Genomic DNA, 23,550 nt, shown 5'->3' with positions numbered 1-23,550 from the left:
ATTGCATTTCTCAAAAGCAAACGTCTGATTGGTCGCAGTGGGCTGCTGCCCAGGTGAAACGTTGCCTGAATTCGGGTATTTTCACTCTCAGAATGCCCCATACAAACCCAGAGTCAATTGTGTTTAAAGGGATCCTGTCATCGGAAAACATGTTTTTTTCAAAACACATCAGTTAATAGTGCTGCTCCAGCAGAATTCTGCACTGAAATCCATTTCTCAAAAGAGCAAACAGATTTTTTTATATTCAATTTTGAAATCTGACATGGGGCTAGACATATTGTCAATTTCCCAGCTGCCCCAAGTCATGTGACTTGTGCTCTGATAAACTTCAGTCACTCTTTACTGCTGTACTGCAAGTTGGACTGATATCACCCCCCCCCCAGCAGCCTAACAACAGAACAATGGGAAGGTAACCAGATAGCAGCTCCCTAACACAAGATAACAGCTGCCTGGTAGATCTAAGAACAACACTCAATAGTAAAATCCAGGTCCCACTGAGACACATTCAGTTACATTGAGAAGGAAAAACAGCAGCCTGCCAGAAAGCATTTCTCTCCTAATGTGCAGGCACAAGTCACATGACCAGGGGCAGCTGGGAAATTAACAATATGTCTAGCCCCATGTCAGATTTCAAAATTGAATATAAAAAAATCTGTTTGCTCTTTTGAGAAATGGATTTCAGTGCAGAATTCTGCTGGAGCAGCACTATTAACTGATGTGTTTTGAAAAAAAACATGTTTTCCGATGACAGGATCCCTTTAATAAAAATAGGAGATAAAGGATATTTGCAGGCAGCCCTCATTTTTGTGGTTTATTTTCTAACTTTGGATAATGTTATATTTGGGGAGATTGATGGTTTTCCAGCCAATAAAAGAACACAATTGTATCATTCTTTGTGATGTGAGTAATGCGCCGGCTCTTTCTGGAAACGCACAATTGTCGCTGCTATTTTCGCTCCCGTACGTTCTAAGTGCGGGCAATTTGGCAATTGTTTGAGGTAGGAAAACAGAGTTTATTTTGGTGCTTTTTATCCTTTTTGTCACTTTCTCGCCAGCCGCAATGTTATTTTAAGGACAAATTAAACTTTTGTGACAGGATTAGAAACAGTAACAGAGTCTGAACGAGTATGAATGAGACAATAGGGCTGATTTACTGGCACAGGGCTACGGGCAGAATTGTACCCATAATGCCACACACCGTGCTTGTGCTACTCACACTCATTGATCCTTGTGCTCGGGTTTGCCGGTTGCATGTACTGTGGGTGCATGAGATGCGAGGCCCTGCAGATTTGCAGCAGATACTGTACAATAAATAAGTTGCACTTTCTTATAGTAAACAGATTTGTGCCACTCACACTTTGCTCTAGATCCTGACAGGTGAGGACTGGAACGCAGTTATGTACGATGGCATCATGGCGTACGGAGGGCCCTCGTCATCAGGAATGATTGTCTGCGTCTATTTCATCATACTCTTTATTTGCGGGAACTGTATCCTTTATCATGGCTGCACTGCTGTGTCTTCTTCTCAACCCATAATAATACTGGTGCAAGGCCTGTGCCATACAGGGAGATCAGTAGTTGGTTCTGGTGCAAGGCTTGTGCCACACTGGGAGATTAGTAGCTACAATTTGTGCAAGGCTTGTGCCACACTGGGAGGGTAGTAGCTACAATTTGTGCAAGGCTTGTGCCACACCGGAAGGTTAGTAGCTACAATTTGTGCAAGGCTTGTGCCACACCGGGAGGTAAGTAGCTGCCATTTGTGCAAGGCTTGTGCCACACTGGGAGGTAAGTAGCTGCCATTTGTGCAAGGCTTGTGCCACACTGGGAGGTTAGTAGCTACAATTTGTGCAAGGCTTGTGCCACACTGGGAGGTTAGTAGCTACAATTTGTGCAAGGCTTGTGCCACACTGGGAGGTTAGTAGCTGCCATTTGTGCAAGGCTTGTGCCATGCAGGGAGATCAGTAGTTGGTTCTGGTGGAAAAGTAAAGACCAAAGCAGTGGCGGAACTACCAGGGGAGCAGGGGGTGCGAGCGTACCAGGGTCCGCAACCCCTCAGGGCCCCCCGGCAGCCTGCTCACCAGTGAAAACCGTTGTGTACGGAGGGGGGGCAGGGCCCGGCTGCGCGTCACGCACCAGGGCCCGCCCCCCTCTAGTTACGGCACTGGACCAAAGTATGATTAAAAATTCAAATTATTTATTAGGACATACAGGTGAACGCCTGACGCGCTTCGTGCCTACTGGGGCACTTACTGATGAACACACCCCTGAACATCTCTTTTAAAGGGGTTGTGACCAATCAAAGACAACATATACCTCAACCAATTACATCTGAAAAGACAATTAACGGCACAGGTGTCTATTTACATACATACTAATCCCATTGTAGAGAGTGAAAGCCACTGCCAGTTAGCGTGTCAGATTACATATGAATCAAAATGTGTCAAAATCCACACAGAACACACAAAAAAATATATATAGAAAATATAGAAAAGGTTTATTGAAAAACCATAAAGGAAAAATACAACATAAATTTATAGAAAATAATAATAAAAACAAAAATGAATGTAAAGACTAATAAGTTCTTTCTTCTTGTCCATTCTTTTCATATACAGGTATGGGACCTGTTATCCAGAATGCTCGGGACCGTGGGTTTTACAGATAACAGATCTTTCCATAATTTGGGTCTTCATGCCTTAAGTCTACTAGAAATTAATTTCAACATTAAGGGGCCGATTCATCAAGCTCGAGTGAAGGATTCGAAGTTAAAAAACTTCGAATTTCGAAGTGTTTTTTGGGCTACTTCGACCATCGAATGGGCTACTTCGACCTTCGACTACGACTTCGAATCGAAGGATTCGAACTAAAAATCGTTTGACTATTCGACCATTCGATAGTCGAAGTACTGTCTCTTTAAAAAAAACTTCGACCCCCTAGTTCGGCAGATAAAACCTACCGAAGTCAATGTTAGCCTATGGGGAAGGTCCCCATAGGCTTGCCTAAGTTTTTTTGATCGTTGATCGTTGGATTCAAATCCTTCGAATCGTTCGATTCGAAGGATTTAATCGTTCAATCGAAGGAATAATCCTTCGATCGTACGATCGCAGAATTTGCGCTAAATCCTTCGACTTCGATATTCGAAGTCGAAGGATTTCAATTCCTAGTCGAATATCGAGGGTTAATTAACCCTCGATATTCGACCCTTGATGAATCGGCCCCTAAATAAACCCAAGAGGCTGGTTTTGCTTCCAATAAGGATTAACTAAGATATAATTAATCCTTCCAATAAGGATTAATTATATCTTAGTTGGGATCAAGTACAAGCGACTGTTTTATTATTACACAGAAAAAGGAAATTTTTAAAAATTTGGATTATTTGGATAAAATGGAAGTCTATGGGAGACAGCCATTCCGTAATTCGGAGCTTTCTGGATATCGGGTTTCCGGATAAGGGATCCTATACCTGTACTAGAGGAAGGTACTTAGTTTTGTTCCCTGAGTTCCTTCTACTAGTATATGTTTTTATTATAATTTTGACACCACTGCGTTACAATTCCTTAATCAGAGCAGATATCTTGTTAAATGTCTTCTTGGCCATCGCTGTGGATAATTTGGCAGATGCAGAAAGTCTGAACACTGCGCAGAAGGAGGCGGCCGAGGAGAAGGAGAAAAAGAAAAGTGCAAGGTGAGAGGCAAGGGCAAGTAAACCCAACAGTGCTCTTTATTACCAGAAATAGAACTGGATCCGTCTAACAGATCTCTCTTATTCTTCTTATCTGTAACAGGCTCATTCCATGTCCTCTCTGCAACTGCCCCTGTGTTTACTCACTGAGAAGAAATACATCCCATAATTTATTTATATTTTAATTTCCAGGAAAGAAAGTCTGGGGAACAAAGATGAGAAATCAGAAAATGATCAGAAAAAAACAGCAGATTCAAAGGTAACATATTCCATACTCTTACTGTACTGTCTAAGGGAATCAATATGGCACCTCCCTCCTCCCATATGTATAAATACAAATATACAGAGAAGGAATGTTCTGGGCACACAATAAGCCTATACCCTTATACTGTACTGTCTAAGGGAATCAATATGGCACCTCCCTCCTCCCATATGTATAAATACAAATATACAGAGAAGGAATGTTCTGGGCACACAATAAGCTATACCCTCATACTGTACTGTCTAAGGGAATCAATATGGCACCTCCTCCTCCCATATGTATAAATACAAATATACAGAGAAGGAATGTTCTGGGCACACAATAAGCTTTACCCTCATACTGTACTGTCTAAGGGAATCAATATGGCACCTCCTCCTCCCATATGTATAAATACAAATATACAGAGAAGGAATGTTCTGGGCACACAATAAGCTATACCCTCATACTGTACTGTTTAAGGGAATCAATATGGCACCTCCTCCTCCCATATGTATAAATACAAATATACAGAGAAGGAATGTTCTGGCACACAATAAGCTATACCCTCATACTGTACTGTCTAAGGGAATCAATATGGCACCTCCTCCCATATGTATAAATACAAATATACAGAGAAGGAATGTTCTGGGCACACAATAAGCTTTACCCTCATACTGTACTGTCTAAGGGAATCAATATGGCACCTCCTCCTCCCATATGTATAAATACAAATATACAGAGAAGGAATGTTCTGGGCACACAATAAGCTATACCCTCATACTGTACTGTTTAAGGGAATCAATATGGCACCTCCTCCTCCCATATGTATAAATACAAATATACAGAGAAGGAATGTTCTGGCACACAATAAGCTATACCCTCATACTGTACTGTCTAAGGGAATCAATATGGCACCTCCTCCCATATGTATAAATACAAATATACAGAGAAGGAATGTTCTGGGCACACAATAAGCTTTACCCTCATACTGTACTGTCTAAGGGAATCAATATGGCACCTCCTCCTCCCATATGTATAAATACAAATATACAGAGAAGGAATGTTCTGGGCACACAATAAGCTATACCCTCATACTGTACTGTCTAAGGGAATCAATATGGCACCTCCTCCCATATGTATAAATACAAATATACAGAGAAGGAATGTTCTGGGCACACAATAAGCTATACCCTCATACTGTACTGTCTAAGGGAATCAATATGGCACCTCCCTCCCATATGTATAAATACAAATATACAGAGAAGGAATGTTCTGGGCACCCAATAAGCTTTACCCTCATACTGTACTGTCTAAGGGAATCAATATGGCACCTCCTCCTCCCATATGTATAAATACAAATATACAGAGAAGGAATGTTCTGGGCACACAATAAGCTATACCCTCATACTGTACTGTCTAAGGGAATCAATATGGCACCTCCTCCCATATGTATAAATACAAATATACAGAGAAGGAATGTTCTGGGCACACAATAAGCTATACCCTCATACTGTACTGTCTAAGGGAATCAATATGGCACCTCCTCCCATATGTATAATACAAATATACAGAGAAGGAATGTTCTGGGCACACAATAAGCTTTACCCTCATACTGTACTGTCTAAGGGAATCAATATGGCACCTCCTCCTCCCATATGTATAAATACAAATATACAGAGAAGGAATGTTCTGGGCACACAATAAGCTATACCCTCATACTGTACTGTCTAAGGGAATCAATATGGCACCTCCTCCCATATGTATAAATACAAATATACAGAGAAGGAATGTTCTGGGCACACAATAAGCTATACCCTCATACTGTACTGTCTAAGGGAATCAATATGGCACCTCCTCCCATATGTATAAATACAAATATACAGAGAAGGAATGTTCTGGGCACCCAATAAGCTTTACCCTCATACTGTACTGTCTAAGGGAATCAATATGGCACCTCCTCCTCCCATATGTATAAATACAAATATACAGAGAAGGAATGTTCTGGGCACATAATAAGCTATACCCTCATACTGTACTGTCTAAGGGAATCAATATGGCACCTCCTCCCATATGTATAAATACAAATATACAGAGAAGGAATGTTCTGGGCACCCAATAAGCTTTACCCTCATACTGTACTGTCTAAGGGAATCAATATGGCACCTCCTCCTCCCATATGTATAAATACAAATATACAGAGAAGGAATGTTCTGGGCACACAATAAGCTATACCCTCATACTGTACTGTCTAAGGGAATCAATATGGCACCTCCTCCTCCCATATGTATAAATACAAATATACAGAGAAGGAATGTTCTGGGCACACAATAAGCTATACCCTCATACTGTACTGTCTAAGGGAATCAATATGGCACCTCCTCCCATATGTATAAATACAAATATACAGAGAAGGAATGTTCTGGGCACCCAATAAGCTTTACCCTCATACTGTACTGTCTAAGGGAATCAATATGGCACCTCCTCCTCCCATATGTATAAATACAAATATACAGAGAAGGAATGTTCTGGGCACACAATAAGCTATACCCTCATACTGTACTGTCTAAGGGAATCAATATGGCACCTCCTCCTCCCATATGTATAAATACAAATATACAGAGAAGGAATGTTCTGGGCACACAATAAGCTATACCCTCATACTGTACTGTCTAAGGGAATCAATATGGCACCTCCTCCCATATGTATAAATACAAATATACAGAGAAGGAATGTTCTGGGCACACAATAAGCTTTACCCTCATACTGTACTGTCTAAGGGAATCAATATGGCACCTCCTCCTCCCATATGTATAAATACAAATATACAGAGAAGGAATGTTCTGGGCACACAATAAGCTATACCCTCATACTGTACTGTCTAAGGGAATCAATATGGCACCTCCTCCCATATGTATAAATACAAATATACAGAGAAGGAATGTTCTGGGCACACAATAAGATATACCCTCATACTGTACTGTCTAAGGGAATCAATATGGCACCTCCTCCTCCCATATGTATAAATACAAATATACAGAGAAGGAATGTTCTGGGCACACAATAAGCTATACCCTCATACTGTACTGTCTAAGGGAATCAATATGGCACCTCCTCCCATATGTATAAATACAAATATACAGAGAAGGAATGTTCTGAGCACACAATAAGCTATACCCTCATACTGTACTGTCTAAGGGAATCAATATGGCACCTCCTCCTCCCATATGTATAAATACAAATATACAGAGAAGGAATGTTCTGGGCACACAATAAGCTACACCCTCATACTGTACTGTCTAAGGGAATCAATATGGCACCTCCTCCTCCCATATGTATAAATACAAATATACAGAGAAGGAATGTTCTGGGCACACAATAAGCTATACCCTCATACTGTACTGTCTAAGGGAATCAATATGGCACCCCAATCCATTTACATAAAAAAAAATAATAATAAAAAAGAAATGTTTGGACCCATACTCCTAGTGAAGAGGTCACTTGGATTAGTGATCGCTCTCACTTCATTTTTTGAACCTTAGGTTTCTGTTGATGAGGAAAATGAAGAGGAAACTGAGTGTCACATGCCGGGTAAGTTCCAAGTTCCCCAGATTTTGGGATGGCCGGTGACTCGTTGCCCATTCTGGCTATAACTGTGTATTGTGTCTCTTGGGCAGATGAGGAAGATGAACCAGAACTACCCAGTGGCCCTCGTCCTCGGCGCATGTCTGAGCTGAAACAGGAGAAGATCACCCCAATTCCAGAAGGGAGCGCCTTCTTCATCTTCAGCAACACCAACCCGTAAGTGGCCAGACTCATAGTTACCCCGGGGGGCAGTTCATTGCACATATCACTGCAGCATTTATTTCTTTGCTTTGCAGGATCCGGGTGGGGTGCCACAAGCTCATCAACCATCACATCTTCACCAACCTGATTTTAGTTTTCATCATGCTGAGCAGCGTGTCCCTGGCAGCCGAGGATCCCATTAGCAGTCACTCCTTTAGGAACATAGTAAGTGTCCTCAGATCAATGTCACCTCTGTGCAGGGGAAGTGTCACTTCCTATTTACTCCCAGGCAGAATATTAATCACATTTATACGCTGAGTCTGCTCTGCCCTTGAGAAAGTGTCGCTGGGGGCCCTCCGCCTAATATATCGGCTCTGACTGGGCCTCTCGGGGCTTCTTGTTACATCGCTCATCATATGAGATCTGCCCTCTGTTGGGAAGCTCTCGCCAGTTACCAGCAATTTAATAACATCCCAGCTTCCTAAGCATTTCATATTGTAACACAATCCATCGGAACACGAGCTGAGAACACGTTCATTTCATCAAACCAAAACACTCTATATATTAATTCATGGGAAAGAAAACTCCTGCTGCCAGTTCAGGGGGAAAACTCATTCACGTTGACCCCAAAATGGCAATGAGATTTCTAGGTGGATGAATTACTAAGTCATAAATCATAAAAACTCTACTTATATGTATCCATTTCTACACAAAACCCACTTATGAAACCATCATACCCCTCTCCTTTACTCCCCACCAATGAATCACTCATTCCCCCTCTCTTGGTAGGGAATCCCATAACCTGACTGTCCTTACAGTAAAGAACCCCTTCCTATGCTGATGGTGAGATCTCCTTTCCTCCCCACCAATGAATCACTCATTCCCCCTCTCTTGGTAGGGAATCCCATAACCTGACTGTCCTTACAGTAAAGAACCCCTTCCTATGCTGATGGTGAAATCTCCTTTCCTCCCCACCAATGAATCACTCATTCCCCTCTCTTGGTAGGGAATCCCATAACCTGACTGTCCTTACAGTAAAGAACCCCTTCCTATGCTGATGGCGAACTCTCCTTTCCTCCCCACCAATAAATCACTCATTCCCCCTCTCTTGGTAGGGAATCCCATAACCTGACTGTCCTTACAGTAAAGAACCCCTTCCTATGCTGATGGTGAGATCTCCTTTCCTCCCCACCAATGAATCACTCATTCCCCCTCTCTTGGTAGGGAATCCCATAACCTGACTGTCCTTACAGTAAAGAACCCCTTCCTATGCTGATGGTGAGATCTCCTTTCCTCCCCACCAATGAATCACTCATTCCCCCTCTCTTGGTAAGGAATCCCATAACCTGACTGCCCTTACAGTAAAGAACACCTTCCTATGCTGATGGTGAGATCTTCTTTCCTCCCCACCAATGAATCACTCATTCCCCTCTCTTGGTAGGGAATCCCATAACCTGACTGTCCTTACAGTAAAGAACCCCTTCTTATGCTGATGGTGAGATCTCCTTTCCTCCCCACCAATGAATCACTCATTCCCCTCTTTTGGTAGTGAATCCCATAACCTGACTGTCCTTACAGTAAAGAAACCCTTCCTATGCTGATGGTGAGATCTCCTTTCCTCTCCACCAATGAATCACTCATTCCCCCTCTCTTGGTAAGGAATCCCATAACCTGACTGCCCTTACAGTAAAGAACACCTTCCTATGCTGATGGTGAGATCTTCTTTCCTCCCCACCAATGAATCACTCATTCCCCTCTCTTGGTAGGGAATCCCATAACCTGACTGTCCTTACAGTAAAGAACCCCTTCCTATGCTGATGGTGAGATCTCCTTTCCTCCCCACCAATGAATCACTCATTCCCCTCTCTTGGTAGGGAATCCCATAACCTGACTGTTCTTGCAGGAAAGATATAATTCTTATTCTGATGATTTTGTACTAATATGCTAATATAGAGTGTGTAAGTTTGGCCCTAGCATTTATATAATTAGACGTTTCCATTTCTGGCCATACAGTACTATGTACAAGCATTTTTCAGATATAAGTGTATTACTATAAACAGCTGAAGATCTGAACAGCACCGGTGGCTACTTGCCCATCATTAATCCATACAGTTCCATCAATCTCCAACACAGCTGTATGGTCCTCAGTGTGGCCCCTCTCCTGAGCATTTCAGCCCATCAAACTCTAGTGAAATCTCGGTGTCAGGATCTACCAACAGTGTGTGGTTGGCAGGTAGGAGCCGAAATGCATGGTAACATGGCGACACCATGTTTGGTGTTAGAATAACCAGGAAATGGAAGTGTGCTCAGAATGAAGTTTAATGATAAACTATAAACAATTGGTGCTGGTGAAACGGAAGACAAATAATAAGAAGTAAAATGAGAACTATAACAAACCAAAGGTTGGGGCAGGCTGATGCAAGTCCGTGTACACAGGCAAGAGTTCATAGGCGGGCGGCAGGCGATACAAGTCCTAGGAACAGGCAAGAGATCAGTGGCAGGCAGCAAACAATGGAAGTCCGTGAAACAGGCGAAGGGTCAAACCAGGAGATCAGATCAAGGATGTAGCAGGTACAAGGAATAAACAGGTCAGAGGAACAAGCAGGACAAGTCAGGAATCAGGGACTGGGTAATTTCAGGAACACTGGCACAAGGCGACTAGAACACAGAAATAAATCAATGATCCAGCAATGGCTGGCAGAAAGGTAATGGCTTATATAGAGCCTTGATGATAAGATCACCGACACCTGGCTTCAATGAGATTAGGGGTGGAGACATGGAATAGCAGTAATCTACACTGACAGTTCGAGGTGTGAGCTCCAACTGCCTCCAGTGGCTCAGCATGAGAATGCACTGTCCAGTCAACCTGCAGACCAGGGATTCAATCCCCAATAGTCCTGACACTCGGTATATTGGCCAGCAAAAGAAAACTGGGCCAATCAATGACTGGACTGTGTATTTGGTCCATGGCTATTCTGGAGCTGCATGGGTTTGCATTTCTGATGTTTTATCAGTATCTGAGATATGGCAGGTTTTAGATCATTTTTAGAGCCTTATGATTCATTATAAACCTCTAGTTTGGTGATAAACTAAACTTTAGGCCATCGTGGTGCTGAGCTCTAGTAACTCCAGAGCCTTTGGGGCCCTTGTTTTGTTATTTAGCTCATTCATAGCCTATCCCCACGCAAGGATTTCATTTGATTTTTGGCCATAACTACTCATACTATTGTTCCTGTATAGGAGGTGAGGAGAGCCAGATGAAATACTTAATGTTACATGCTGGGTCTTTGGGTGGAATGATTTGATTAAGTGCAGTCGGAAGTCTCTAATGATTACTTATTAGTTACTGAACCAATGTTCTTCTGGTCTTTAGAGGTTTCATTTTGGCCATTTGTGTTACTCTTATGCAGCCACATGAGAAATGCATAAGATGAATTCAGTGCTGAAAAATACTATATCTATATCTATACTATCTCTATCCGAGTGGCACTTAGGAGAGACAAGGACCGCAGTTAATTCAGGAGAAAGATGGTGGAGCATAAAGACATCCAGCACATTTCCACATTGTATTACTCTCCTTCCAGGCACATCTATGGGGTTATCTGGGGGAATGGGAAAATGTACCCAGATTGGTAACCTTTGCTCTAATGAACCCCAGAAATTTGAAGTCATTGGGTTTTGAGTCATTGGGGTTCTGAATCAGCTGAAAAACTAAAGAGGCTCCATTCTGATCTGGATGAAGTTCTCATGTCTCAGCTGTGAGTCCATCAGGACAGGGAGATGAAGGGGTTTCTGTTTCAGACAGTAATTCCAGTTACTATTACACTTTTATGGGACAATCATAGATCTGTGGGAACTGCCGGAAAATCTGATCAGGGACACCAGAAACATTGCTCACCATCCACATTGATGTTACTTCCAGTGGCCTCAAGTAGCTGCTCATTAGTAAATTCCTGGCTTGAAGCAAGTTTTGGAGGCCTAAAGAGACAGGTTTACTCCAAAGAGAGCCTCCTGCATCCTCGCTCTCCATATGGGGCTAGCAAAGAACCAATCACAGCCCTCGTTTCTTCTGAGGATCTTTTTTTCATGCTTGTGTCTTTCCTCTACACCCTGTTCTAGAATCACAAAGGCCTTGGGAATGAGGGTGAAGAGTCTTCGATGCTTTATCTTAAATCATTGTGCAGTAGATGTGGGGAAATGAATTTTTTGTTCAATTCTAGATGACTCCATCATGAGACCTTCAGGAGAGAAACTGGTCTTTAGATGTCCAATCCCTGGGGGACATTTAGGAAGGGAAGAGGGTTGATCATAAAAGGCAGGAGGCTTTGCTTTTCATTTCTCACCCATGTGCTGTCTGTTGTCCTTGCAGATTCTTGGTTACTTTGACTATGCTTTCACAGGCATCTTTACCGTTGAAATCTTCCTGAAGGTAATGATGTTGTTGCCTCTGAAGTCACAAAGTCCTGTTTATATTAATGTTCCATTCTTTTGTACCCCTAGGTCCTAGGCTATGCAGATTATGTCTTCACTAGTATGTTTACTTTTGAAATCATGTTAAAGGTAACCCATCGCTTGGACGGAACTTTGTTTCAATCAGCAGTCGTTTATATCATTGCTCTGCCTGCGCCCCACCTTATTTATATACCCCCCCCCCATGGGCCGGCAGCTTATTGGAATTAAATCATTGTAAATGCAACAACACAAAGTGAAACCCTTTATCAATGCTAGAGAGCAACTCATCTATTGGTGTCTTAGAGTGGTTGAACACCTTTAAATTAACTGTTAATATGATGTAGAGAGGGATATTCTGAGACAATTTGTAATTGGTTTTCATTTTTTATTATTTGTGGTTTTGGACTTATTTAGCTTTTTATTCAGCAGCTCTCCAGTTTGCAGTTTCAGCCATCTGGTTGCTAGGGTCCAAATTCCCCTAGCAACCATGCATTGATGTGAATAAGAGACTGGAATATGAATAGGAGAGGCCTGAGTAGAAAGATGAGGAATAAAAAGTAGCAATAACAATATATTTGTAGCCCAACAGAGTAGTGATGTGCGGCCCGGCCTGAAACCCGCGGGACCCAAGGGTTTACACGCATTCAGTCTGGTTAGGGCCAACCTTGCACCCCCATTTGCCACCGTACACTGCGACTTCCGGGTTCTGGTTTTATAGCCGTGCACCTGCTCGCCCCGCCCCTTTTGTGACATCATCCGAAGGGCATGGGTCTATAAAAGGAACCTGGAAGTCGGGCTCGGGCGGGAGAAACCCTACCCACACATAACTATTACAAAGCATTTGTTTTTTACATGAGGATGGGGTCAATGACCCCCATGTGAAAGATGGAAAGAGTCAGAAACTTTAAAAAATAAATTATGAAGACCAACTGAAAAGTTGCTTAGAATTCTACATTCTGTGACATACTAAGGGAGTTTTTTATTAAAGTCCAAATTCCAAAATCTCAAAAAATTCGATTTTTGTTTTTTACTATCAAACCGTAATTTTTAGTGGAAAAAAGAAACTTGAATTTCCTGAGATTTATTATGGATGGAAAAAGTCCAAATCCGACATCTCAGACCTACTGTGGTTTTATATAAGTCAGTGGGAGAGGTCCCTATGCTATTTGGAAGTTTCTGTGGTTGCACTGGAATTAGCCGGCTATTTCGGACTTTTCGGGCAAAAATCTGAAAAAATTGGGCTTTTTTTGGCGGAAAAAGACCCCAAAAAAACGGAACGATTTGGGAATAAACTCAGAAAAAATGATTTGGATATTGATTGATTTTTTTATTGTTTGTCCCCGATCTGATTAAATCGTGGTTGTTTAATAATAACTAAAGTCTAATCTTGGATTCTCGTTTGGTTGGACTTTTATAATTTAACTGTCAGAAAAATTCAGATTTTAAAGTTAACTTAAAGGAAAACCACCCCTTTAATACTCACTTTCTAGCGATATCGGGATAAGTTCCATATTGTAGATATAACTGCTGATTTAAACAGGTTCCAGTGTGTGTTTGCAGCATTGCAGTGCCCTGACACTTCCACACACGTTTTGACTGGTTAACACTTTGAGTGACACATTGAGTGACCAATTCTAGCTCTTAAAGGCGCATTCCCTGCCAGTCTACTGCAGTAGTAAGTTATTCACACAGGAAGTGGTGGGTGTTATTCAACTGTACATTATTATTATTTCATTAGAAAATACATTAAATATTAAGTGAAATTGCAGCTATTCTTTGGCTGCCAGGGTCCCATTAAAAACATGCTATGTCAGATAGATGTTCCCATATAGAGCCAATCAGAATGAGTTTCTCAATTACTAATAGGTCCCACATTGCTATAAACAGCAAGATATTCTATCACTTATAATGATTCCTTTGCTGCATGGAATTAGCCATTGTTTCTCTTTATTATAAAGGTTACTGGTTTGAAGCAGTAAAATCCATGCCACGCTTGTAGATTTAATGGGAATGGGCCCTTTAACGAGTCACCTTAAAAAACATTGGAAATTAATTGTTTGTGCACAAATATTCTGTCCACTTTCTCATTATCAGTTTGCACAAGTTTCTCCTTAAATGCTTGAATTTTTCCACATTTTTGATCTAATTCTAGTTCTAATTTTATTATAATTTCTTCTCCTCCAGTATATCTGGTCCCTAAGCCTTATTCCAATTGGTCAGGGGAAATAATGTGATTCCATGTGACCCACTGTAGAATAATGGGATTTGCATGACTAATGCCTTGTATCAAAAGCCTTTCTACTGGGGTTTAGGTTATTGGCCCCTCTCCTCCTACTGGGTCTCCAGTCTTAGACCCTCTCCTCCTACTGGGTCATAGATGATTGGCCCCTCTACTTCTACTGAGGCTTAAGTGCTTTGTGCCTCTCCTTCTACTGGGTCTTAGGTGCTTGGCCCCTCTTTTCCTCCCTTACTGGTCTCTAAAGTAGCAGGTCCCTTACACCTTTAGTGTGCTGGGCCTCATTCACATTGTCTATTTACTGTAAGGATGTTTGTTATACCCGGGTACCAAGTATCTTCACTCATTATATCTCCCTAACAAGGTGGGTGATTGTTTTATTCAAATACATTGGGCAGATAAGTTGGGTCAGTAGAAGGAATCTGCCAGTATCTGCACGTGTATCTCACAGTAACATTGACTATATATTGCTTTGTCTGATCAGTGAATATTTCAATTGTCTCAGATGATGACATTCGGGGCATTTCTCCACAAAGGCTCTTTCTGCCGAAATTACTTTAATTTGCTGGACTTGCTGGTCGTGGGGGTTTCCCTGGTGTCCTTTGGTATCCAGTAAGTGCCTATTTGCTACAATATATATATATATCTGTCTGTATGTCTGTGCTACACTCTCATACTCTGCTCAGTGGCTACATTAGCCTCACCTTTGCTGCGATTGTAACCACATGTATTTATTATAAAGGCAAATTATATGCCATTAATACATCTTATATCATTATTGTATCTTATACATGTATATGCAATACCAGAGAATATAGGGAAAGATTCTAACATTAACATTTGCACAGATCCAGCGCCATTTCCGTGGTGAAGATTCTGCGTGTCCTGCGAGTGCTCAGACCCCTGAGAGCCATCAATAGAGCCAAAGGCCTCAAGGTATTAGTTCTGTCCCACTGTCTGTCCCGCTCCCTTTGTTCGGTCACTATTGTATTAGATGCTGAGTTGCAGTTGCCACTGAGTAGTCGACCATATAATGGCAGTTGCACCGTAGCTCACAGACATGGTCTCTTCTCTTGCAACCCCATGGGAAAAATACATTATTGGATGAAATTGGTGAGTTTTATGGTCTGTATTATGCCAAATGGTAAAATTTGTTTTGTTTGTGTTCCATTGATCTCTGCGTTTACAGTGATGTTAGGTAATAGTAAATTGAATACTTCTGTAATGGATCCCATCTGATCCAGAATATACATATATATATATATAAAGAGAGAGAGATCATCCAATTCCATTGAGCTCTGTTCTATATCTAATTATCTTCATTTGTACAAATAGTTTTCCTGTATATGTATATGGGCACTGCTAGTTATTTGTGCTTTTCTTTCTCCCTTTAGCACGTAGTTCAGTGTGTGTTTGTCGCTATCCGGACAATCGGGAATATCATGATCGTCACCACATTGCTGCAGTTTATGTTTGCCTGTATTGGAGTGCAGTTGTTTAAGGTGAGTGAGCTGGTGAACAGCAAAAATACCATTAGTTTTCTCACATCCCTGCTAGTCAAGCTCTGCTATTGTCAATAACATTTTCTATCCCTGACAAATGTACCTTTGGTGAGGGGGGCTCAGGGTCAGATTCAGCAATTGCCCTGGGCTCAGCACATAGGAGGGCCACAGTTGTAAATAAAATGAACGGGGATAGCTGGTATAGATGGATAAGAATCAGAAGGACAAGATGGAGAAAGTATGGCAAGATAAAGACAGTAAGGAATATGGACACAGTAGGACAAGATGGAGACAGTAGGACAAGATGGAGACAGTAGGGCAAGATAGAGACAGTAGGACACGATGTAGACAGTAGGGAATATGGAGACAGCAGGACAAGATGGAGACAGTAGGTCAAGATGGAGACAGTAGAACAAGATGGAGACAGTAGAACAAGATGGAGACAGTAGGGAATATGGACACAGTAGGGCAAGATGGAGACAGAAGGACAAGATGGACACAAAAGGATATGATCAAGACAGCAGGATAAGATGGAGACAGTAGAACAAGATGGAGACAGTAGAACAAGATGTAGACAGTAGGACAAGATGGAGACAGTAGGACAAGATGGAGACAGTAGGACAAGATGGAGACAGTAGGACAAGATGGAGACAGTAGGGAATATGGAGACAGTAGGCCACGATGGAGACAGTAGGGAATAAAGAGACAGTAGGGCAAGATGAAGACAGTAGAACAAGATTGAGATAGAGGGACAAGTTGGAGACAGTATGGCAAGATGGAGACAGTAGGGAATATGGAGACAGTAGGGCAAGATGGAGACAAAAGGACAAGATGGAGACAGTAGGGAATATGGAGACAGTAGGGCAAGATGAATACAGTAGAACAAGATCGAGACAGTAGGAAAGGTGGAGACAGTAGGGCAAGATGGAGACAGTCAGACAAGATGGAGACAGCAGGACAAGATAGAAACAGTAAGACAAGATGGAGATAGTAGGACAAGATGGAGACAGTAGGGAAAGATGGAATGGAGACAGTAGGGCAAGAGGGAGACAGTAGGACAAGTTGGAGACAGTAAGACAAGATGGAGACAGTAGGGCAAATTTGAATTTTCCAACCACTTCCTTTAAATTGTCCCACCTTGGGATCAGGAGTGGTCATTCATCTGTTAATATTACCTGTTACTAAAATGAGTCCATGTGACAAACTCCATTATGATGTCCAGATCCAGTGTTTGGAAATTAGGTCTATTTACTGTAATTATAGTACTTGAGATAGTAGACACTTTCACAGTTGTTCGAGGCTGTTAGAGCTAGAGGTTTGCCCTACTTACATGTCCTGGTGCTGCTCAACATTGTCTCTTTTTTTTTTACACACAGGGGAAGTTTTATCGCTGTTCAGATGAAGCAAAACAGACGCCAGTGGAGTGCAAGTAAGAATGTTGTTAGACTGAATGTTGTACAAGAGGAAGAAGGTGCAAAGGGACCACATGTCCCTACAGAATATGAACATGGGCTCTCTGAGTGATTACAATGTGACCAGGGAGAGAGCACATACATGTTGCAGTAGTCATGATATTATAGCCTTTCCTATAGAAGTCTGACTTTCAGGGGACATAAGAAACTTGTCTAAGATAAACCTTACTATTGGTTAGTTGTAGATGGTTCCTGCAGCATCTGATGAAGGATTAGGCAGATTCTTAAAGTTAAGTGTCAGACATACAAACTGGTCCATAGTCTGCAAATGGGTTGTTCCAGGTTTATGATGGTGTTCAGAAACGTTCTTAGAGTTGAACTGCATCTTACATGAAATGGTGGCACTTCTAGTTCTTGAAATGTCATTGGTGAATGATAGACTGTTTCTTCTAATAAATGGTAGAGCCGTATGGGAAGCGATCAACAGACAGTCATGAGCTGGTTCTTCAGATAACTTTATGGACTCACACACTGGTTTTTCCATTAAATGGACTTGACTCTTCATCATCAAAATCATGATGATGTTTTTGGTACAATATCTTCATGGGGTCTTGAACTTGTTCTTCCAATTCAATGGGAAGGTTCTTCAAGCAACACAACAGTTACGATCCAGTTTTTTCAGACTCTACCCCAGTATTCTTTATAACTTATGCACAGATTCTTCAGTTGTCATGGAAATATAAACCACTTATTATGGAGCAGGAACTGGATCTTATAATAAATGCCATGCTCGGAACGTTTGTTTGGGATCTTTAAACTGGTTCTGCAAATAAGCAGTACTTCAGTGTCATGGTGGAGTTATGGACCGGCCATGGAAATGTTTTAAAGGAATTTCTCCAATATTATGGTATTATTAATGATGGATTCCTCCTAATATTATGCCATGGTAACCAGCTGAATCCTTGTGTAACAGTGCAATCACCAACTGTTTTTTTCTAGTATCCTGGTGGAATTGCAAACTGGTTCTTCTCGTATCCGTGTGAAATAAGTAACTTAACTTCCAATATCCTGGCTGGCCCTTCTTATGCCATTATTTATAAATGTCGGAATTATCAGCAGTTTTTCCAAATACCTTATTTGAATTTTGAACTTGTTCCTCCTGAATCATCATGGAGTTATGAAATGGTTCTTCCTATATCCTGGTTGAGCTGTGGATCCAGTATCCTTATGGGGCTATTACTCTAATATCCTGGTGGAGCCATGAACTGTTTCTTTAAATATCTTGGTGGAGGTATGAACTGTATTTTTCAATATCTTGGTGGAGCCATGAACTGTTTTCTTGATATCCTGGTGGAGCTATGAGCTGTTTCCCTCTAATATCGTAGTGGAGCTATGAACTGTTTTTTTTAATGTCTTGGTGGAGGTATAAACTCTTTCTTTAAATATCCTGGTGGAGCTATGAACTATTTTATTTTTAAATAACTTGGTGGAGCCATGAACCGTTTTCTTAACATCCTGGTGGAGCTATGAATTGTTTTTTTAATATCCTGGTGGAGCTATGAACTCTTTCTTTAAATATCTTGGTGGAGCCATGAACTGTTTTCTTAATATCCTGGTGGAGCTATGAACTCTTTTTTAAATAACATGGTGGAATTATGAACTGTTTTTTTAATATCTTGGTGGAGCCATGAACTGTTTTATTAATATGCTGGTAGAGCTATGAACTCTTTCTTTATATATCCTGGTGGAGCTATGAACTGTTTTTCTAATACTGGTAATCTTGGTGGCACTATGAACTGTATTCTTAATAATCTGGTGGAGCTATGAACTGTTTTTGAAAAGTTTTTTAATATCTTGGTGGAGCTACGAATTGTTTTTCTTAATATCCTGGTGAAGCCAAGAACTGTTTGCTTAATATCCTGTGGAGCTATGAGCTGTTTCTTCCAATATCCTGGTGGAGCTATGAACTGTGTTTTTTAGTATCTTGGTGGAGCCATGAACTGTTTTTTTTTTAATATCCTGATGGCGCAATCACTTTCATTGTTAAAAGGGGTAACAGGCATCTCCAGGCAGCAGTGTTGTGAATGCTAAATGTGCTTTTTGGATTAACTGATTTTGCTTTGGCTTGAGGGTAGTTGACTCTGATGCTAAGAGTAAGTCAGTCAAGCTACTAGAGGTATCTGGCTGTGTACCTAGGGGTCGGCTTGGTGTGACCCTGTCCCAACCTCTGCCTGTCCTGTAACTTTCATGTCATTCAGGCCCCGCCCACGCTGTGACCTTGTGGCAGTTTTTATCTGTGTGGAGGTGGAGGCCGGATGAAGAAGTTCCATGTGAATGACAACTAAGTCTCACCTGTGATATTCTGTGTATTAGAGACCTTCATCCAATGCCAATGATCTTTCTCTTGTCCCCAGGGGAAAATACATTATTTACAAGGACGGAGACGTTAACAACCCGGCCATCCGAGAGCGAGCGTGGCACAACAGCGACTTCAACTTCGACAACGTGCTCTCCGCCATGATGGCTCTCTTTACCGTTTCCACCTTTGAAGGATGGCCGGCGTAAGTATTCTGCAGTAACGTCCCTGCCGTCTGTGTGTCCCATGAGCTGATACGAGGGATGCACCCAATTCGGGATTCGGCCAAGATTCTGCCTTTTTCAGCAGAATTCGGATGAATCCCCCTCATTTCCCTAATTTACATATGCAAATTAGTTTTCAGATTCGGTTTGGAATTTGGTCAAATCTTTCACAAAAGATTTCGACAAATCCTAAAATAGTGAATTCAGTGCATCCTTAGCTGATATGGATCCCCTCATTTCTGCTCACCAGAATAGCCTCAGCCGGAACTACTTACCCACTTCTGGGTAATTGTTGCACCCCATAAGAATCCTTTACAAAGGCAAGGCATTGTGGGATAGCGCAAGCTATCAGGCCACCATTATTTAAAAACTGTAAAAGAAAGGCTTTGGGAATAGGAGTTAGGGTTCAGGGACCAACTACTATCTAGTTGCTAGGGTGCAGAGTAGCTTAGCAACCAGGCAGTGATTTAAATGAGAGACTGAAATATGGATATTAGAGGCCTAAATAGAAAGATAAGTAAAGTTATTTTGGTTGCTGGGGTCAGTGACCCCCATCTGACAAATGGAAAGGGGTACAAGCAGACAACTCAAAGACTATAAAGAATAAAAAATGAAGAACTTGTGTAGGTGTAGGACATTCTATAAGTTACTGAGAGTTAAATTTAATGCCAAACTAACACTAGTGCTTTCATTCAGGCTCCTCTATAAAGCCATCGACTCCAACGGGGAAAATGTGGGTCCCATCTACAACAACAGAGTGGAGATCTCCATCTTCTTCATCATCTACATCATCATCGTTGCCTTCTTCATGATGAACATCTTCGTGGGTTTTGTCATCGTCACATTTCAGGAACAGGGAGAAAAGGAGTATAAGAACTGTGAGCTGGATAAAAACCAGGTGAGTTATAGTTGTGCGGAAGCAACTGGAAGGGGAATGATGGAGCATAGAATGATATACTGGGACAGTGAGACATTGCAACTATATGTCGAGTCTGCTCCATCCGCCGGTGACTTGAATCATTTACTGGCTCCCCCTAGTGGCCAACGAACAAATCAGCATCATAGTTTGTTTGATCACTAGGGGGAGCCACTGAATTGCATTTTACCTACTGGATCAGAGAAGAAGATATTCCAGGGATGCACAACTTGTCTTATATACGAATTTGTTTTAGTGGCATTTAAAATGCTGCTTTTTTAATGCTGAACCTTATCAATTCTTTATTGCAGCGTCAGTGTGTAGAATACGCTTTAAAAGCTCGACCTTTGCGGAGATACATCCCAAAAAACCCTTATCAGTATAAATTCTGGTATGTGGTCAACTCGACTGGCTTTGAATACATCATGTTCGTTCTTATTATGCTCAACACCCTGTGCTTGGCTATGCAGGTATGTGTGTAATATATGTGTGTAATATATGTGTGTAATATGTGTGTAATATATGTGTGTAATATGTGTGTAATATATGTGTGTAATATATGTGTGTAATATATGTGTGTAATATGTGTGTAATATATGTGTGTAATATATGTGTGTATAATATGTGTGTAATATGTGTGTGTAATATATGTGTGTATAATATGTGTGTAATATATGTGTAATATGTGTGTGTAATATGTGTGTGTAATATGTGTGTAATATATGTGTATAATATGTGTGTAATATATGTGTAATATGTGTGTGTAATATGTGTGTGTAATATGTGTGTAATATATGTGTGTATTATATGTGTGTAATATGTGTGTGTAATATATGTGTGTATAATATGTGTGTAATATATGTGTGTAATATATGTGTGTAATATGTGTGTAATATGTGTGTGTAATATATGTGTATAATATGTGTGTGTGATAAATGTGTGTAATATATGTGTGTATAATATGTGTGTAATATATGTGTGTAATATATGTGTGTAATATGTGTGTGTAATATATGTGTGTATAATATGTGTGTAATATATGTGTGTAATATGTGTGTGTAATATATGTGTGTATAATATGTGTGTAATATATGTGTGTAATATATGTGTGTAATATGTGTGTAATATGTGTGTGTAATATATGTGTATAATATGTGTGTGTAATAAATGTGTGTAATATATGTGTGTATAATATGTGTGTAATATATGTGTGTAATATATGTGTGTAATATGTGTGTGTAATATATGTGTATAATATGTGTGTAATATGTGTGTGTAATATAGGTGTGTATAATATGTGTGTAATATGTGTGTGTAATATATGTGTGTATAATATGTGTGTAATATATGTGTGTAATATATGTGTGTAATATGTGTGTAATATATGTGTATAATATATGTGTGTAATATATGTGTGTAATATATGTGTGTAATATGTGTGTAATATGTGTGTGTAATATGTGTGTGTAATATATGTGTGTAATATGTGTGTGTAATATATATGTGTAACATGTGTGTAATGTGTGTGTAATATATGTGTGTAATATTTGTGTGTAATATGTGTGTAATATGTGTGTGTAATATGTGTGTGTAATATGTGTATGTGTGTAATGCATGTGGCTCACATTATCATTTTTTAAAAATGGCATTATTTCCTTTAGTTCTGCTGTTTTATATTCATATCACGAAAGTAATATTCAAAACAATAATATATCACAATTGTGACATCACTCATTGATTATAGGAAAGAGATTGTGTCCCATAATAAATTATATTTCAGTTTATACAGAGAACTCTGAGTATCACTCATGTATATTATAAGGGATAATGTACCCCCTACTGTAAATGATAAGGATGTTAGAAGTCACTGAGGGGTTGTTCTGTGACCATATAAAGGCACAAGGCTGCAGGCTGAGTTATACAGGGAACTCTGAGTATCACTCATGTATTATAAGGGATAATGTACCCCCTACTGTAAATGATAAGGATATTAGAAGTCACTGAGGGGTTGTTCTGTGACCATATAAAGGCACAAGGCTGCAGGCTGAGTTATACAGGGAACTCTGAGTATCACTCATGTATTATAAGGGATAATGTACCCCTACTGTAAATGATAAGGATATTAGAAGTCACTGAGGGGTTGTTCTGTGACCATATAAAGGCACAAGGCTGCAGGCTGAGTTATACAGGGAACTCTGAGTATCACTCATGTATTATAAGGGATAATGTACCCCCTACTGTAAATGATAAGGATATTAGAAGTCACTGAGGGGTTGTTCTGTGACCATATAAAGACACAAGGCTGCAGGCTGAGTTATACAGGGAACTCTGAGTATCACTCATGTATTATAAGGGATAATGTACCCCCTACTGTAAATGATAAGGATATTAGAAGTCACTGAGGGGTTGTTCTGTGACCATATAAAGGCACAAGGCTGCAGGCTGAGTTATACAGGGAACTCTGAGTATCACTCATGTATTATAAGGAATAATGTACCCCCTACTGTAAATGATAAGGATATTAGAAGTCACTGAGGGGTTGTTCTGTGACCATATAAAGGCACAAGGCTGCAGGCTGAGTTATACAGGGAACTCTGAGTATCACTTGTGTATTATAAGGGATAATGTACCCCCTACTGTAAATGATAAGGATATGAGAAGTCACTGTGGGGTTGTTCTGTGACCATATAAAGGCACAAGGCTGCAGGCTGAGTTATACAGGGAACTCTGAGTATCACTCATGTATTATA

General features: G+C 40.6%; 1 protein-coding gene across 11 annotated transcripts in view; it reads left to right on the top strand.

Moving 5' to 3' along the window:
• The window catches only part of cacna1d.L (calcium channel, voltage-dependent, L type, alpha 1D subunit L homeolog), a 162,318-nt gene that overhangs the window by 86,454 nt on the left and 52,314 nt on the right, over positions 1–23,550 (top strand). For 8 of the 11 annotated variants that reach the window (XM_041590973.1, XM_041590980.1, XM_041590972.1 and 5 more), the window contains exons 15-28: positions 1,367–1,487; positions 3,567–3,681; positions 3,871–3,937; positions 7,459–7,507; positions 7,594–7,717; positions 7,798–7,927; positions 12,072–12,131; positions 14,896–15,002; positions 15,239–15,326; positions 15,785–15,892; positions 17,269–17,321; positions 19,719–19,865; positions 20,581–20,782; positions 21,112–21,270. In XM_041590973.1, coding sequence (XP_041446907.1) covers positions 1,367–1,487; positions 3,567–3,681; positions 3,871–3,937; positions 7,459–7,507; positions 7,594–7,717; positions 7,798–7,927; positions 12,072–12,131; positions 14,896–15,002; positions 15,239–15,326; positions 15,785–15,892; positions 17,269–17,321; positions 19,719–19,865; positions 20,581–20,782; positions 21,112–21,270 — 1,530 coding nt within the window. Of the gene's footprint in view, positions 1–1,366; positions 1,488–3,566; positions 3,682–3,870; positions 3,938–7,458; positions 7,508–7,593; positions 7,718–7,797; positions 7,928–12,071; positions 12,132–12,202; positions 12,263–14,895; positions 15,003–15,238; positions 15,327–15,784; positions 15,893–17,268; positions 17,322–19,718; positions 19,866–20,580; positions 20,783–21,111; positions 21,271–23,550 lie in introns of all 11 variants that reach the window. The other 3 variants (XM_041590979.1, XM_041590978.1, XM_041590971.1) reach the window with 1 other exon arrangement.

This window comes from Xenopus laevis, chromosome 4L, assembly GCF_017654675.1.
Source record: "Xenopus laevis strain J_2021 chromosome 4L, Xenopus_laevis_v10.1, whole genome shotgun sequence".
In the NCBI taxonomy this organism is placed as follows: domain Eukaryota; kingdom Metazoa; phylum Chordata; class Amphibia; order Anura; family Pipidae; genus Xenopus; species Xenopus laevis.
Note: the sequence above shows the minus strand (reverse complement) of the source record. Positions and strands in the feature narration are given on the sequence as shown.